Source organism: Tachypleus tridentatus, chromosome 9 (assembly GCF_004210375.1).
Source record: "Tachypleus tridentatus isolate NWPU-2018 chromosome 9, ASM421037v1, whole genome shotgun sequence".
Taxonomy (NCBI): domain Eukaryota; kingdom Metazoa; phylum Arthropoda; class Merostomata; order Xiphosura; family Limulidae; genus Tachypleus; species Tachypleus tridentatus.
In genome coordinates this window covers 144,176,913-144,195,410 of record NC_134833.1, presented here as the reverse complement: position 1 = coordinate 144,195,410, position 18,498 = coordinate 144,176,913, and the positions used below count along the sequence as shown (strand labels likewise).

Here is an 18,498-nt window from a genome sequence, read left to right as displayed (position 1 = left end):
AATTGTGGTTATTTAAAAATGAAATATTGTTTTTACTTTCAATTTACGTGTATTATTCTTTCAAACACCTACTAATTTGTTAGGGCATAAATACTTATTAAGGATTAAGATGTTTAGACCTAACTACTTAATAATCGCAACTGTTAGATTTGTTTGATTTTTATGCCTAGGGACACAGTGAAAAAATTGCTGAGACACTAAGAGCACCATGAATCGGAAAAGTTTGGGATAGGCTTACTTGGTTAATAATATTTATTAAATGCTTGTATGTATTAAAACTATTGTGCTTTTTTTTAGGTTGTCTTTATGTTTATGTGTGTTGGTTTTTGTTTTATGTTTATAGCAAAGCCGCATAGAGTTATCTCCTGTGTCCACTGAGGGGAATTGAATCCCTGATTTTAGGCTACTTTAGGCATTACACATTACTTCTTGACACAAGATATGAATATAAAACTGTAAGTAAAGTTAATTCGAAATAAAGTGTCTTTTTTTCTTCACCAAAATCTCAGTTCATCTCGTTTTGTTTTTTGTGTATTTCATGCCCAGCACAATAATTTGTTTAAAAAAATTAAATTTGAAAAATATGTAACTATGTTTAGTTGTAAAAGACTTAAACACGCTTTGTTATATACAAGAACAACGTTTTGAAATAAAAACGAATTTTTATTCAACAAACATATTTTACTACAATAAATATTAGTTTAAATTCAACAACTCGACGCACTATATAACAAGCAAGTATTTATTATTTTCGTTATTAATCAAGAAGATAATGTTAAATGTCAAACGCGATCATTATTTTTGTACGATTTTTCTAATTTTTAAACTAATAACTGAGCTTCTTTAGAATCCTAGCCCTCGCAGGTAAGATTTATTGTTATCGTTAAACTAAACTGAAACTAACTCTAACCTTATTTTCTGAAAAATCGTGAATGAAAATCTAAATAATGTTCAAGTATGACGTTTAAGCAGATATTTTTATCGCATGACTAAACTTTTTATCATTACACATGTTAAGCCTAAGGCTTAATAAATAATAGATTAACGAAAGGTTACTGGATGTTCTGTAGTTTAACACATACACAGCTAAACACAAAACAATATGAAATATAAGAGACTTTTATAGACATTTAATTTAATGTTTGAATTATTAAATGCTTGAATAAGTGAGTATAAAAGCAGAATATTAAAAAAATATATCGTTTGCTTTATTAGTTTACGATAATAAGCAAAACCCACAAATGACTAACGCCACCTTTTGAGCACGTTGACAGATTAATAGAAAATTTTTAAATGACCAAAAAGTTTTAGTATATTCCTGAACTTAAACACTCGACAGAAGCAAGAGCGCTGAGAAAACTGTCAATGAATTCGTTGATCTACTAAATGTGACAGTTACGACTGTAATAACGTGTAGTAGAAATGGTCAATAGATGGCAGTAGATTTAATGGGTAGAATATTTCTTTACAACTTGTTATAGCACTAATATACGATGAAAATTTTCAGTATTGCTAAGCCTGCTTCTGTAAAGCAGAACAGAGATATTTTAAAAATATTATTTTGTTAAGTGTTTCCATTTCTTGGGATTGTTTTATTATGAACTAGCTTATTTCAGTTTTGTTATTGTTTTGTAATATCTGACTTGAACGTATTAAAATAGTTGTGCTTTTTTTTTACGTTGCCTTAATGTTTTTAGAGTTGCGAGTTGCGATTTTTTAGATTTGTTTTCGAACAACAATATCACTATTTTTCTCGCGAGACTTGGCAACACTGAAACTTTACCATTCGTTGAAGCCTGATTCGTTTAAGATCCAGCAGATGTGGGAACTCAACGTTTAGACGACTGAAAAAGGATATTAATATCAAATTCTCTATCGCGTAAAGAAAGGAAACCTCTGGATATTTCGTATTTCTTCCTTCCCCTAAGATCCTCTAACCCGTCGAATCTGCACAACTACTTTCTCTTCAGAATCGTCCTAGAAACGTTTGTAGAATGTGATACAAGAATGTCAGCTTCCGGACAGCTGTCACTTTGCATATACACATAAAAGCTGCAAAGAAATAGATAATAAAGTAGAATTCAATATATTTACTTTCATAAACTTCAACACAAAAATAAAATATTCCGTAAAGGTCTGTTAAGTTGGGGATAGCAACAATGAAATGCTATGTTTAGGAGAAACTGAAGAAACGCAAAGAATAAAAATAGTTTAATATTTTGCTAGCTTGCAAGTTCAAGGCCTAATCGCACTCTTTAGGCTTATCGTTGACTGATTTTCTGAAAGTTATTTATAATAATAAAAGTATATATATTTTGGTTGTAAAATAAGTATTTTTCCTTACTGAGATTATGTAAAGCACCTTCATCTCAGATCTTAAATTGCTTTTAAGTCATGGGCATCATTAAATTTGGGATAGTTTAAGACAGTTGAACCAGCTATCTATTTGCAGGCAGAGCTTCTGACACAGCAAGGAATCTAATACTAATACTATGTTTTACTAATACACCTATAATTATTAAAATAATTCCCTCGAAAGTATGCTTTACTTCAAAATAAAGTTCAGTAATATGTTTCAAAAGTCGAAACCATAATTGAAATAGAACTGTTGCCTGGATTGCTGTTATGTAGGGAATCCAAAATTAAGGCTTATATTTTCTGAATATACGTTCGAAATACACGTAATTTTGTAAACAAAGCTGTCATTGTAACATAGGTATGTATTATACAATGTTGGTTTTTGTGTTAAAAGCGAGATATTTAATATATTATTCTTAATGGAAAGTGCGTGAACGTAGCAAACATTAGCAAGTTGAAATTGTGTTACGTTTGGCCGTGGGCGTGTTCCAAATTATCGTTTATCAATATTAGTATACAAGTTTCTCTCAAAAATAAATTATTTAAGCTTTCTAACACCATGCCAAAAATAAATGGTAGCCAAATCTACGAAAGTAAAAAGAAAATATTTGGCCATATAATCAACGTATTTCAATAAAGATTTTCCCTAACCACGCACAACCTCAAACAGTAACTCTTTACTCGCTAATAATAGTCTTAATAGCCTCCTCGCTAAGTTTACTGCTCTGTGGCGCGTTTCCTTGTTTGTTTTACAATACATAATAAACATTTAACTGTTTCTCACATTGTAGGTATCAATGTTCCTAACTGTAAAGAAAAAAAACGAACAAAAATTACATTACTATATTAAAATTGTATCTTGCATTTTATGGTAAAGATAATAAAATTATCTATTGACATTCCTAATTTCAAGCTACTGACCAAAGAGAAGTCAGCCAATCAACAGCAGCCTACCACCCACTATCCATGCTAAGAGACTGACCGACTCTCTTATAACACATCCACAGCTTAAGGACGCAATACGGCATCAAAAGGTAACGTATGTTTATATTGTCAACGTCTTTTAGTAGACTGCACTGATGTCTTGTGACTTACCATACTTCTCTTTCTCTGCTCTATGTTTTGGGGCAACTCTTTTAACAATTCCCTGGGGATATTGCTAAATAAGTAAATAATTGGATCTATCAAGCTTTCGAAGCTCAGATATGAAATGAATATTTTATCAACTTGTTATACATTCAAAGCAAAAGTAAATGTTTCAAAACTGTGTAATTTTCAATTTCAGATGATAAGATAACATTATTTTAGAATTAAACAAAAACAAAAACAGAGGGATCTTACCGAGAAGATTCTTTGCACATAACACCAGAAATAACCAAAACTGAACCAGAATTGAACAAACTAGGGATAGGGGGAAGCAACGAAGCCAACCTGGTTATAAACAAAAAGATAAAAATATAACTTGATTCTACATGATAAAACTGTTTCATTTTCTATTTGAAAATTTTATAATGTTTATATTTTTTTCTCATATTCAAACACATTAGTTGTACTTTTTTACCCGACTTAGTACTACTAAATCGAAGAGAATTACTTCATTCAGGGCCCGGCATGGCCAAGGGTGTTAAGGCGTGTGACTCGTAATCTGAGGGTCGGGTTCGCATCCCCTTCGCGCCAAACATGCTCGCCCTTTTAGCCGTGGGGGCGTTATAATATAACGATCAATCCCACTATTCGTTGGTAAAAGAGTAGCCCAAGAGTTGGCGGTGGGTGGTGATGACTAGCTGCCTTCCCTCTAGTCTTACACTGCTAAATTAGGGACAGCTAGTACAGATAGTCTTCGAGTAGCTTTGTGCGAAATTCAAAAACAAACAAACAAACTTCATTCAGTGGTTCTCAAACCGTGCGCCCCGGGATATTTCAAATTTTCGTGAGAAACACAACGATATCGGCATCTGTCGGACACCGCTCGAAGTCCTAGCTCAAGGTAGTTCACAGTTTTATCATGAGATCGCGCTACATTCCTTTCGATGACACTCTCGAATGTTTGAGATGTTTTTGTTCACTTGTACTCTCAGTAGCGCCAGCTTCTCGAACTTTTTCGTTTCTTAGATTTTGTATATAAATAACTGTCGACTTTCCGGGTCCGTCAGTTATCAAAATAACTGATGGGTGCTGTCATCAAGTGTCTGCGAGGCCTAGCGAAGTTTAGTGAGTTATTTTGTTGATTTTTTGTCCTTGTGCACAAAAAATGGAAAGATTTTCGAACATTAATAAGAAGTGTGGAAGTAAAGAAAAGGATGGTGAACCACAGACCAGTGGTAAAGTTGTGAAGAAACAGAAGTGTCGGAAATATATCGATAATTATCTAAATTTTGGTTTCACTTCGGTATATGTCAATCATGAAGAGCGTCCGCAGTGCGTTTTGTGTCTAAAAGTTTTGGCTCCAGAGTGCACGCTTTCAAGCAAATTAAAACTATGTGTCTTACTGAGAAATCTCATGATTTCCTCGTTTTTTTTTTTTTTTTTGTCAAATTCTTTACGCCAATTGTTTTAACAGCAAAAATATAAAATTACTCAAAATAATGCAATATTTATACCTCACCGATAGTTAATAATATAATTACAAGTCGTTATTTCTAGGTTATAAGAGAAAAGTGAATAGAAACATCCTTCAAACAGGAGTTAATGGTTACTAACAGTGACCGGGAGAACACTTTAAATACTACGCGTTAATGGTCACTAACAGTGACCAGGAGAACACTTTAAATACGACGAGTTAATGGTCACTAACAGTGACCGGGAGAACACTTTAAATACGACGAGTTAATGGTCACTAACAGTGACCGGGAGAACACTTTAAATACGACGAGGTAATGGTCACTAACAGTGACCGGGAGAACACTTTAAATACGACGAGTTTATGAAAATATGGCACCACATTTTGTTAATAATAAATAATTCGTGCTAATTGTAACAAGTGGAATAATGTGTAAATTATTTCCAGTTTATCAGTTAAATATCCGTCTTCATTAAATTAAAAAAGCTAAATATGGCAGAGTCTTACTTTTAGAAAGAATGAAACCACATTTTTACCGGCTTTTTAATTATCGAGTATTCTATAATATACAGTACATTGGCACAACATATACTTCAAATTTTTGCTTTTTTTTTTTCTCTTTAATTAACGAAACTTGACAAATATATATATTTGTACACTTAACTGAAATATTTTCCGGTTTTCTGGCTTCCCAGTTACCGAAACTTAATAAGTATATAATACAGTTAAACGACTTCACCCCTCAGTTTACCAACTTTTATATTACCAAAACTTCACAAGTACAGTGGAGCGCCGTTAAGCCGCGGTATTTGGGGGGTCAACCTGCTTAACGGCGGCTTAAAACTTTGTGACTGAAAAGCCGAAGTCGCCAAGGAGCCTCATCCGGGCCATTGCGTGATCATTATAATATTAATGTATAGACTATTCAGATACAATTGACAAGTGCCGTTTTAAAACAAATGACCAATACATTGCGATGGTTCGCTTTTCCCTGTAAAATTTCGTCTTCCCGTGTTACATGCGGGCCGCCATGTCAATATGATATGCTCACTATTAATTCAGAAACTGAAGTGATTTCTATTGGGTTTGTGGCCGATATTTATACAATTCCATAAAAATACCGGATTATCGAATTAAAAATAATACTTTAATTATTGATAACTTTTTTCACGGATTTACCGCGGATTAACTTTAATGTATGGAGAGGTGTGATTCGGTAACAATGGCGGCCTCCATAAAGCTGACATAGAGAGCGGATAAGGTAGATTAACGGTCGATTTCTATTGTAATATATTTTATTTATTTCCCAAATTAAAGCAAATCCTTTTTAATTATCCCCTTGAAGTTATAAAGACAAGAAGAGTGTGAGAAACTTTAAAAAGCCAGGTAGTAGATTTAATACATCAAAAATTTTGGGACAAGACTTGTTACAGCGGCTTAAGCGATTTCGCGGTTTACTGGTCCGCGGCTTAATGGCGCTCCACTGTATATAGTAAACAAACATCAAAATTAAATAATTTTTTAAAGATTAGAAAGGTCTTAGTTTCGAAGCTCTTTTAAATTACGATTTTGTCGAGATACACGGAACACCACATGTATTGTTTTTTCAGGTTTTTTGTCGTTTTTGTTTGTAAATCAATTTAAGTGATTTACATACTTTTTAGATTCTTCTCCACGGCCGTAAAATGTTTCTCCTATCGGTGACTCGACAGGTATGGAGAAATGTAGCTTCTTCGGCTATTAAACAGACACAAAAACTACGTTTAATACTTATCTAACTAGCTAAATACACAAGTCATGGCTAGCACTTTTTCCAAGATGTACAGTTTTCTAAAAGTTTGCGAATAGGAATAACGATTGGGCCATCTAGCGGCAATATTTCTTAATATTGAACCCGATTGGTTGATTGCTTTTCTGTTTGAACTTGATCCTTGAAAATTCAGCCTTATCTCTATAACGAGTTTGAATGGCATGGCTTAAGTCAGTACCTCAGAATAACTTGTGGCCCATACAGACAAATAGATGAGTAGTTCTCTTTTGGATAGATAGATAGAAAGATAAGATGGTCACCACTTCTACACCAACTCACCTTGACAAACTTCACTCAAGAAATGGATGACACGTCCCTATAATTTTAAATATTACGAACGAAGATAGAAAAATTAAGTACGAAGACACATTCAGGAAGTTACTTCACTAGAAGACAATACTTACATATTTCAACATTCAGTAAGTTACTGCACTAGAAGACAATACTTACATATTTCAACATTCAGGAAGTTACTTCACCAGAAGACAATACTTACATATTTCAACATTCACGAAGTTACTTCACTAGAAGACAATACTTACATATTTCAACACAGACAATACTTACATATTTCAACATTCACGAAGTTACTTCACTAGAAGACAATACTTACATATTTCAACATTCAGGAAGTTACTTCACTAGAAGACAATACTTACATATTTCAACATTCAGGAAGTTACTTCACTAGAAGACAGTTACTTCACTAGAAGACAATACTTACATATTTCAACATTCAGGAAGTTACTGCACTAGAAGACAATACTTACATATTTCAACATTCAGGAAGTTACTTCACTAGAAGACAATACTTACATATTTCAACATTCAGGAAGTTACTTCACTAGAAGTTACTTCACTAGAAGACAATACTTACATATTTCAACATTCAGACAATACTTACATATTTCAACATTCAGGAAGTCACACACTAGAAGACAATACTTACTTCAACATTAGAGTTACTTCACTAGAGACAATACTTACATAGACAATACTTACATATTTCAACATTCAGGAAGTTACTGCACTAGAAGACAATACTTACACATTTCAACATTCAGGAAGTTACTTCACTAGAAGACAATACTTACACATTTCAACATTCAGGAAGTTACTGCACTAGAAGACAATACTTACATATTTCAACTACCACATATCAGGCCAAACAAAACGTTGAATTTCGGTTGTTTTTTTATCCCACTAAAGAGAACTTAAACTCTTGGAAACCTCTTTCAAACACTTTACACACAGAACAGAAAAAAGTTCTTATACTTTTATATTTTGAAGTTTTGTTTTTTGTATAACTGTCTTTTGATAATGTATTTCAAACACCACACAAAGGAAGCAAAGCCTTTACTGCCACACTTTCGTAACACAAGGGCTTTCTATGGGTATCTATTTATTCATGAAACTGTTTGCTTTTCAAATGCTGAATATAAATAAGCATGATGTTATTGTGTGTAAGAATTTTGTTTATGCTAACCAATTTACCAATGAAGGATACTCTGCAATCCTTACAGTGATTCGAGAGAATATCAATTAATATTTTACCGCCCTCATAATAATAACACTTATACCACCGTTATAATAATGCCACTTGTACATTTTACCACCATATTAATGACACCACTTAATATTTTACCGCCGTCTTAATAATACTACTTAAGTTTTTCCAAAGACAGTGGTAAAATATTAAGCACTGACATTTTACCACGAAATATTTTAGGATCCAATAATACTGTTTCACTGTATCAAAACTTCGATAGAAAAGAATATATTCAAACCGTTTTCAATCCAATAAAAGTATTCCCGTAGCCAGAGGCTTCGGAGGAAAACAACTTACTATTGTTTCAAGGGGTATCTGTACGACACATATGATGACCTCACCAACGGTGAACGGTAGGTGCGCGTCGTTGGTAAGTAATAATCCGAGTCGATACTTGAGACTGAGGAATCTAACGATGACTTCAACCTAAAAATATACGGACAAAGATGTAATCCAAATAAATAAACTGTTATTAGTAGCATGTAGAGAACAACTTTGATACACCTTGCGAAACTAGCAAATGATGTAATCATATAATTAGTATATATGAGCAGAAATCTAGGCGTCTACGTAGTGACAGTATCTGTCATTAGCTCATAACTAGAGTAAAGAGCTGAGTATAAAAGTCTGTATAAACTGCACACTATTTTCGTGATGACGAGAAACCCACTTGAAGTAAAAATGTAGTATCTCAAGATGGCTGGTATGGGTACTAACACTTTTGTTAAAATAAAGTAGAGAACAACATTTCGACCTTTTTAGGTCATCTTCAGGTTAACAAAGAGAGTTTGCATACTATCTGAGCTGTATCGAAGGCAATAACGAGTTAGTAGTTCATTTGAAATGTTATTTCAGTTTCTTCTGCCATCTTACTTAATCAAAACGGTTTACGAGGTGGCCACGTAATTATAACCTTTAAACTTATGAGTCTTTGTTTATTACCTTATTAGCGGTAGCGGGAAATATGATAGTTGCAATTACGTTTTTGTGTTAGAGGATTCTCATAACCACTAACGTTCACTTTTAGATAGTTCTAATTTATTTCGAATGCGCTTTTAGGGCTAAGATAATGACTAGCTTTATTACAATGACTTTTCGGGATTAGAGGGTTATCTCTTATAGCTACAAACGTTCAATTTTTATATGTTTCTAATTGGTTTTGTATGTGCTGTTAGGATTCGTTCTTGTCCTAAATGGTCTGCTTAATAAGTTTTCTCACTCCATGGAGAAAGATGGAAAGACCCTTCTTGTGTCCTTTGACTTTAGATCGTTTGACAGTCTCGCTGTATAAGTACTTCTTTGTAGAAAAATGGATCACACACACCCCTTGCCCCCAGTGATACAACGGTATGTCTGTAGACTTAAAACGCTTGTACCCGTGGTATAGTTTTGTGCTTAATTACAAACAAACAAGACACACCCTTTTGGCTACTGACCTAGCTTTAGAAACATTTTTACCAACTCAATTAGTATGATTTACTCTTACCTGCAAAATAGTTGTCTATTACGTGACTATAGTTTTTGAGCCACCCTCATTTGTACAGTGACGTTAACTAATTTACATGTACTCTGTGTTCCGTAAATAAACATCCTAACTCTTTATCTTTAAACCTATATTAAGGATATCACACTGTATGGCACAGTTGCACAACTAATCATTGTAATTTCAACATCTGAAATGTTTGATTTTACTGGCTTGCTTTATTTCCCTGTTATAATAACAAGGTATAAAAACGATATCGAGTGAGTTGATGTTTCGCAGTTAATGGCTTAGAGATGTACTTCTTCGTACCTGGACATCTTCACGGGAGTCTCCAAATTCTAATAACACTAAACAATTTGCCTTCTTAAACAGACAAAGTCTAAAATCATACCATGTTATAACAGGAAATTCAATGGTTTCTTATGCTAAGCCTAAGATTTTTGTTAAAATATATTTACCTTAGCTCCGACCGAGAAGGCACTGATGACCACCAGGAAAGGCGGAGTGGGACAGAAATGGGTATCGACATCTCCTTTCTCCTTATCCCACTTATCGGAACATGTGTTCCGTACCACAGTGACGGCGTCCTGTAAGTGTAATAGGATGTCCGCAATCGTGGGATCAGTGACCCAGTGTAGGCCGATCGAAAAGCTGGAAACAGTTACCAAAACATTCTGTTTTTATAATGAAATAGTAACGTGCTAGGAATATTGATTTTGACTTACCACTGCCCAAGGAAAATGTCTAGGAAACAACGTTTTTAGAATAGCTTACAAACGTGCAGATACTCACGTAAATTATACGTCATAATAATTACAATTTTTATAACAATAATAACGCATCCCCGTGGGACAGGTGTTTCTGGTTGCTTGAAAACCCTTCCCCTCGCCTTTCTATGTTTATATTTGACTATAATGTACAGTAAATTCTGCAATAAAGGTGTCGAGTCTCAACTTTTCACAATCTACAGGTAATGATGTTTTGTTTTCGGTTTTTGTTATATTTCTTTTAATACGCCCTCTCACGTCTCTACTACGTCACACATCAGTAGCGCCTCCATATTACAAAGTCAAGCAGATTTGCCCATCTGATTTGGAGCCCTGCCCTTCCTTCATGTAACCTTGGGTACGGAACTGATCGATACAGTGAAGCTGAGTGAAAGGTTGGATATGTTTCAACTTGATCAGTTTGAAATGTTCACCAAAGGGAATTCGTTGGGAAAATGCATTATACTCATGTAAATTAATGATAATACTGTATAAGAAAGAATATTTCTCAAGTCGACGAAAATTTTAAAACCGCTTTCTTTGGTGCACCAAGTTTTACCATACCGTGGACATTTCCAAGTGGCAGATAAAGTTCGAGAAAACTTATATAAACACTTGAAATAACTTAAAATAACTCAACGGCCAGAGTTATATAACACACAATTAACATTTTTATTTAAAAATTTATCAATGGTTTTTTTTCCAAGTAGCTCCCCGCTAGTACAGCGGTTTGTCTCCGGATTTACAACGCTAAAATCAGGGGTTCGATTCCCCTCGGTGGGCTCAGGAGATAGCCCGATGTGGCTTTCCCATAAGAAAAACACACAAACATACACTTTTTTGAAGTAATTTTTGAAGTAGATCTTTAGTTCCAACTGCTCCAAAATGACTTTTTTCAGCCAATTATTAATAACACACACTTCACTGTTTAAGAGGACCTTTAGGAAAGTCTTTAAGTGCATTTTTGTAATAGAGATAATGATATAGTCATTGTTTGCAAAGTAAATAATATTCATAGAATAAAACTCAGAACTATTTAAAACCATCAAACTAAAGGTTGGCAGGTAAAAATTATTAAAGGCGAAAGAGCTATTTAGAGACCCACATCAGACATGTTTTACGAAATTCCGTTATTGACCAAACAATGGCATCAGCTTTGGCGTCCTGTGCAACTTTAACCTCACCGAGACTATTTGCTTTGTTTTGCGAATTTCGCGCAAAACTACTCAAGGGCTATCTGCGCTAGCCGTTTCTAATTTAGCAGTGTAAGACGAGAGAGAAGGCAACTAGTCATCAGCACCCACCGTCAACTCTTGGGGTGCGCTTTAACTAACGAATAGTAGGATTGACCGTTATATTATAACACCCCACGGCTGAAAGGGCGAGCATGTTTGGTGGAACGGGGATTCGAACCCGCGACCCCTAAATTGCGAGTCAATCGTTCTAACCACCTGGCTATGCTGGGACCTCTAGAATGAAACAAAAAAAAATAAAATGTTTGGATTATTTAGATTTTAAGTACAAAATATAGAGAAAGAAAACAACGTTTACATTTGAAAATGAACAGTAATCGGATTTCTTGCAAATTGCCTATCAAAAACAGGAATAAAATACATCAGAGAAATACCGTTGCGCGTCTTGTATGTATTGAAATTTCCAAGACACAACACCAAGAATCCAATGTCAAGAAATGTAATAATGTATTATAAAATCGAATAATGACGGACAAGTCATAAACATTAACTATCTAAAGCAAACTAATATGCGAACTGAAGAGGTTTTTGTTTTGTAATAATATAATATAAAACAAAGATAATGTAATACCTATAACCAAGGACTGTCAATTGAAGGATCCATTGTTCTAGACGTGATGCCACTAAACACGATCCATACTTTCAGCTATGGGCGCTTTATAAAAGTAGCAGTGAATCACAAGCAAAGCCCTTGTGGTTGCGGGTGGTGGTGGATGGCTACTTTTCATAGGACATGAACCTCTATTCCATAAGGTGTGGTTTTATTAAAAGTTCTAATAACAATCATACTCAGCAACTTCCTTAAACATCCCTACAAGGATTACACTACTTAATCACTATCCAGCTAGATTTAGTTGTTTTAAACGTGTTCTGATTGGATAAAACTTCCCCTTAGTTGTTGTTTGGAGATTTGGTCGTATAATACAATTTGATACTTTGCTGTTTTTATCGACAGTTCTGTAACAGGAAAATGAAACGTTAATTCAGGAAGTTATTTACCTGATAAAATGGTCGTGAAACGGTGGTGGCGCACAGCTCAATTTCCCCGCCGTTGCGGTCTTATCCCCTCAGCCCTCACTCACCAGAAAATTTCAAAAGTCCCTTTAATTTCAGTTCCTGAGGAAAACACTGACTTTACTTGGGAACGGTTTGCACGGTCCAAATGATCTCCCCCCCCCCTCCCAAGTGAAACAGTGGGAAGTTTATGGCCTGCAACACTAAAATTCGGGATTCGATATCTTACTGTGGGCATAGAAAACAATCTAATGTGGCTTTACTCCTGAACAAATAAATACTCAAATAAGGGTATGCAATAGACTTACAGCTTAAACCATGAAACTCCAAACAGCAGTGGTTATAACCCCCCCCCCCCAACAGTATATATGTATAATTCGTTGTGCACTTAAATAACAAGTGACTATAGCTATTCTTATTATTAGCCTAATTAATCAGTGGCAAATTGCGATCCTTCATGATAACAATTTTTCTGCCCCCCTCTCCGTCCCCCACTGGCTCAGCGGGCACGTCTGCGGACTTACAGTACTAGCAACCGGATTTCAATACCTGTAGTAAACAGATCACAGATAGCCCATTGTGTAGCTTTGTGCTTATCTTCAAACAAACGTTTTTTTATTATTTCACTCAAATTCAACGATGCCGACTCGGTTCATATATTTGTTTTAAAACAGAGAGTGTGAAAGGATGATGCGGTTTATTTGCTGTCATACGTAATGATAATCATATCAAGCCGAAATATCATTTGCCAACAACAACAAAAAAAAGCCGATTATGGCGAATGAACTAAGATTTGGCTTTACTTTCAAGCCGTGAGAGAAGCACGCGCTCATGAGGAACCTAAAACCACTAGGAACAAGGTCAGGGAGAAGAGGTTCTTCTCTGGCAGTTTGCCATGACAACCGGGAACGTCATCCTCAACTGTTGATATTTCCCTGGAAGGAACTTCAAACGGAACTGTCACCTGACCTGGCAAAAGATTTTTGTTTGTTTGTTTCAAGTTTCTTTTCATCAATATTTTGAGTGTGCAGCAATAAGGAAAGAAACTTTATCAATAAAAAAATCAAGCTGATAAGAGGGAGATTATATATACAATTATACAATAAAATTGGAACCTATTGAACTTTTAAATATCTTGATAATTTTTTGCTTTTTGTCAAAACGGTTGCATTCCTTAACAAAGTCGACATCTAGCGGTAGCACACGAAATCTGCATCGCTGATCGAATGCAAACACAAAATTCACAGTATAAAATGTGAAATTTACGAATTGAAAATATTCTTGAGATTAAGCTTCACCAGTAAGTCAGTAAGCTTATAACACTAAATATCTGGTTTCGATACCTGCAGTTGATAGTGCACTTATAGTTCACTGTGCAATAAACTAATAAACTAAAGTTTAAAATATTTTATATCACAATCCACATGATTAAATATAATTATTTTAAAATGCAAATACCATTTTGTTTTATATCAAGGGCATAATTATATGACTATGATAACAAAGGACCTTGAAAGGTCTTGGGAATTGTAAAACGCGCTCTTTCCCCCCATATATAACAAAATATCAAAAATACATGAAGCAGTTTTGCCTGGTCTAAATACCACTAAAACGTAAAGTATTGTAAAAGATAGAATGTTTATGCAAATGTTTACGTCTTAAAATCTGACTACCATAAACATTAATTGTTTTCAGTACACAAAGTATGTTTAACCCTTTATTCATCTTTTAAGGAAGCCAGTTACGACTGGGAAACATATTAAAGACTTCAAAAGTGCTTAATATCACGAGTAAAAAATTATTAAATGCACTAATTGGTTGTGCTGAATATCCAGGGGAATTGGTGGCGGCAAAAAACGTTTGTAAGGGATATATTCTCCTCTGTCAACACTAAAATGGCAGCACTGAGGTAGGTACATGTAAGTAAAATATCACATGTTCACGGATATCTTGACCTGTATGTGGTAGGTCTAGTGGATAACTTTCGACTCTATAAATCTGAAGGTATCGTGTTTAAAATGAGGTGCTACCAAACACGCTTTGCATTTTCAACTGTGGGTGCGTTATGAGAACAACTGTCATTTCCGCTATTACGTGGGAAAAAATATCCACTTCAGGCGGTGAGTACTGTAAAATTATTGCATTCCTCTCTATCCACAATTTCAAATTAATGACGACTATGCTTAAACTATATAGGTCTCTGATACGGCCTTTTATTAGCCCATTGTGCCAATAAGGCGTCTTTCAATGGCACAGCGGGATGTCTGGACTTATGATGCTAGAATCAGGTTTCTATCTCCATGGCGGGAAGAGCATAGTACAAAACAATCGATCTATGAATAAAGTCTTTCAGATGTACAAATGAACAAACAGATTGAACTTACGGTACTTATTGTTACTCTAAAAAACTGTCCCAATTGCACTATTTTTAGATAGATTAAACTTGTAAATTTTTTGTGGGGGGATCTGAAAAAAATCTCCCAAACAAGAAAATTAGGAGTTTTCCAATATTTGATAGACACTTTATTTTTTTTTAATTTCGTGCAAAGCTACACTAGGACTATTTACGCTAATTTAGCAGCGTAAGAGTAGAGGGACTAGTCGTCACCACCCACCACCAACTCTTGGGCTACTCTTTTACCAACGAATAGTGGGATTGACCATCACATTATAACGCCCCCACGGCTGAAAGGGCGAGCATGTTCGGTGCGACAGGGATTCGAACCCGCAACACTCATATTACGAGTTGAGCGCCTTAACCACCTGGTCATGCCGGGCCATTAATAAGTTCTAACTTTTACACACATCTCTGTATTTAAATTGTTGTTGTATTTTTACACTCACTTTTCTCATATTATTATAATTCTTCATTTGCTTCATTCTTTTCATCATTCTACTAATATTATATATATATTTTTAGAACAAAATAACAATAGAATGAGCTCACCTAAAGGGGATGTTGGATACCATTCCCTGTATGAATATTTTAGCGCCACTGGATAACCTCGTGGATATAGTGCAGGCATGAGGAACGCTCTGTTAGATGATAAATATAAATATCAAACCTTTTTATAAGGATTTTTTCTATTACACTTCACTATTTTGTAATACATGACGTCTTATTGCACCTGATACACAAACACACATATATATGTAGTTCTAGTTCTACATGATCCAAAAAATGAAGAATATTCTAGTAAATACATTTATTTATCAACCTTGGAATGGAATTTTATAATCTTTAATATGTTGTTGTTTTTTAAATATTTCAGCACTTTAACTTACTTATATGGATGAATTTCTAATTATACAAATATATTTAAAGGTGTGTAATTTATAATCAACTGTACACAAAACACCTGATATATATTTATAAGAAGGTTGCATTCTAAGCATTACATTCAACACATCTTGTACACATTGACAAAAGTTATATCATGCCTAAACTGATAATGAAATTCATTGTAGTACCAAGTTCAACATAGCGTTTAAAATCGGTGTTACATAAAACCATTTAGAAGACCAAACTTCGTTAATACTGTTCTTTTTAATCCGAGTAACAATATAATGCATTTAAAATACAAGTTACACGCACCATTAAATACTTGTCACTTAGAAGTTCCCGAACTACGCCCTCTATAAATAATTCGACCTAAGATGTTACATCTTTATTATTGCATCTTACAGTTTAATTATTACACTGAATGTCATTATTTATTTCCTCACTTTTATAGCTAGATAGCTGAAAATAGAAATGGGCTTAGTCTTACCTTGTTTTCGATTCACGCAAACTAAAAGAAATGAAATGTATCGACAGTCAGGCCTGAAAATGATAAAAATTTCTGTTCATATAATCAGTTTATCTCAACAACATTACCTCTGTTTTTCTCTAAATGTAAACTTTACTCAAACTTTGGTTGAGATTAAATCTTGAAGTAACTCCACTTTGACACGTTATAACACAGTTAATAAACAACACAATTTTTAATTTTACTAGGTTAAATCTTTTAACAGAGACTAGAGTCAAGCTGGATTATTTTTACCTCAAGATTTAAGTAGAAAAACAGTGGTAGTGTTAATAATGATAAACTGACACTTAGGTTTTCCAATAAAATTATGTACCACCAGGCTTGCCCGAACAGTTAGGTTGTAATGTGTATGTTAGCCTTTCGAGTCGAAAGTTAAAGTGAAGGAAATGGAACCCGCGTTCTGACTCATTCAGATATACCTAGCCAACGCTTCCGAAAATTCGGCTTCTCCATAAAGGGAATCACAAGTTGTAGCTGTTTAAGCACAATTTTAGATTTCTGACGAAAAAAGTGCCGTAACTAGGCCAGGCAAAGTCATGCTTCATGCATTTCAGGGAGGGGGGTTGGAGATGGGGGAGCCAATAGATTATGTTCCTCTTCATTGGCATTTCTTTGATAATTCTTCTGGTTTCACAACTGTACGAAAACAATTAGGTGTTTGTAAGGACATGTTTGAGACCTAAACTTAATTACAGTTCGTTCGTTTTTCATTTCATTTAACAGTTTTAAACTACTGTAGTTGCAAAGAGACCCACGCGAGTGGAACTCGCATGAGCCATGTAAACATTCATGAAAGAAGAAATAATAAGATTATTAGCATGAAACGTTTCTCCAAAATTTATGAAATAATGGTACACGTCAGCTGATGGTAACAAAAACAAAATGGTGATCGGATACATCCTGTTGGCTATAAATGGTTCTTAGTTTCACATCAAAATAAACAATTGGGGAACCATGGATGCGGTATAAGGATGAAAGTCAAATTCTACTACTCAGTGAAACAACGTACCCCGCTGGTACAGCGGTAAGTCTACGGATTTACAACGCTAAAATCAGGCGTTCGATTCCCCTCGGTTTACTCATTAGATAGGCCAATGTGGCTTTGTTATAAGGAAAAACACACACACACACAATGAGACAAAAGTGACTTAAGAGTTAGTGATAGATACTGTTGACTATCTTTCCTTTTGGCTATCAGATCAAAATTAAGGACGATTAGTGCATGTAGCTCTGATGTAGCTTTTTGCAAACATCCGAAAACAAGCAAACAGTTGCTTCTAAGAGACATAAATTTTCAGAGTTTTCATAGATCGATTTGAAAACGAACATTTTAACATAGTAGAAAAGGTTTGTTTGTTTTGTTTGTTTTGGAATTTCGCACAAAGCTACTCGAGGGCTATCTGTGCTAGCCGTCCCTAATTTTGCAGTGTAAGACTAGAGGGAAGGCAGCTAGTCATCACCACCCACCGCCAACTCTTGGGCTACTCTTTTACCAACGAAAAGTGGGATTGACCGTCATATTATAACGCCCCACGGGTGGAAGGGCGAGCATGTTTTGGCGCGAACCCGCGACCCTCAGATTACGAATTGCACGCCTTAACGCGCTAGGCCATGCCAGGCCTAGTAGAAAAGGAACGAAGGAACAACAAAGGAAGAATCCCTAGCTTCATGGTCTACATTAATATCTACAACAACTGTAACATCATCACTTTCAGTTCTTGATTTAAAGCGACAGTTTTATTTCACCACATAGGAAATCTTTGTTCGCTAAGCACACGTCTATACTATCTAACTCCTCTCTGTTTTCTGCCGGTAACGAAACTCAATATTTAGACTTACTTACCCCTGAGTCAATTTTAAAATAAGTGAGTTTAACATCATTTTTTTTCAATTAT

At 34.8% G+C, this 18,498-nt stretch overlaps 1 protein-coding gene across 8 annotated transcripts; it reads right to left on the bottom strand.

The window, feature by feature from the left end:
* Positions 1 to 642: 642 nt before the first annotated feature.
* On the bottom strand, positions 643 to 17,371 carry LOC143226582 (uncharacterized). Of its 8 annotated transcripts, none has more exons than XM_076457740.1 (8): positions 16,917 to 17,371; positions 16,565 to 16,617; positions 15,742 to 15,830; positions 10,219 to 10,411; positions 8,575 to 8,703; positions 6,576 to 6,655; positions 3,700 to 3,789; positions 643 to 2,052 (listed from the first exon to the last, which is right to left on the bottom strand). In XM_076457740.1, exons 3-8 carry the CDS (start codon positions 15,762 to 15,764, stop codon positions 1,956 to 1,958), a joined length of 612 nt encoding a protein of 203 aa, XP_076313855.1. In that variant the 5' UTR covers positions 15,765 to 15,830; positions 16,565 to 16,617; positions 16,917 to 17,371; the 3' UTR covers positions 643 to 1,955. The 8 variants fall into 8 exon arrangements, with proteins under 8 accessions (XP_076313855.1, XP_076313854.1, XP_076313856.1 ...); XM_076457739.1 differs by having other exon boundaries at positions 16,838 to 17,056; XM_076457741.1 differs by having other exon boundaries at positions 16,889 to 17,056.
* Positions 17,372 to 18,498: the final 1,127 nt, after the last annotated feature.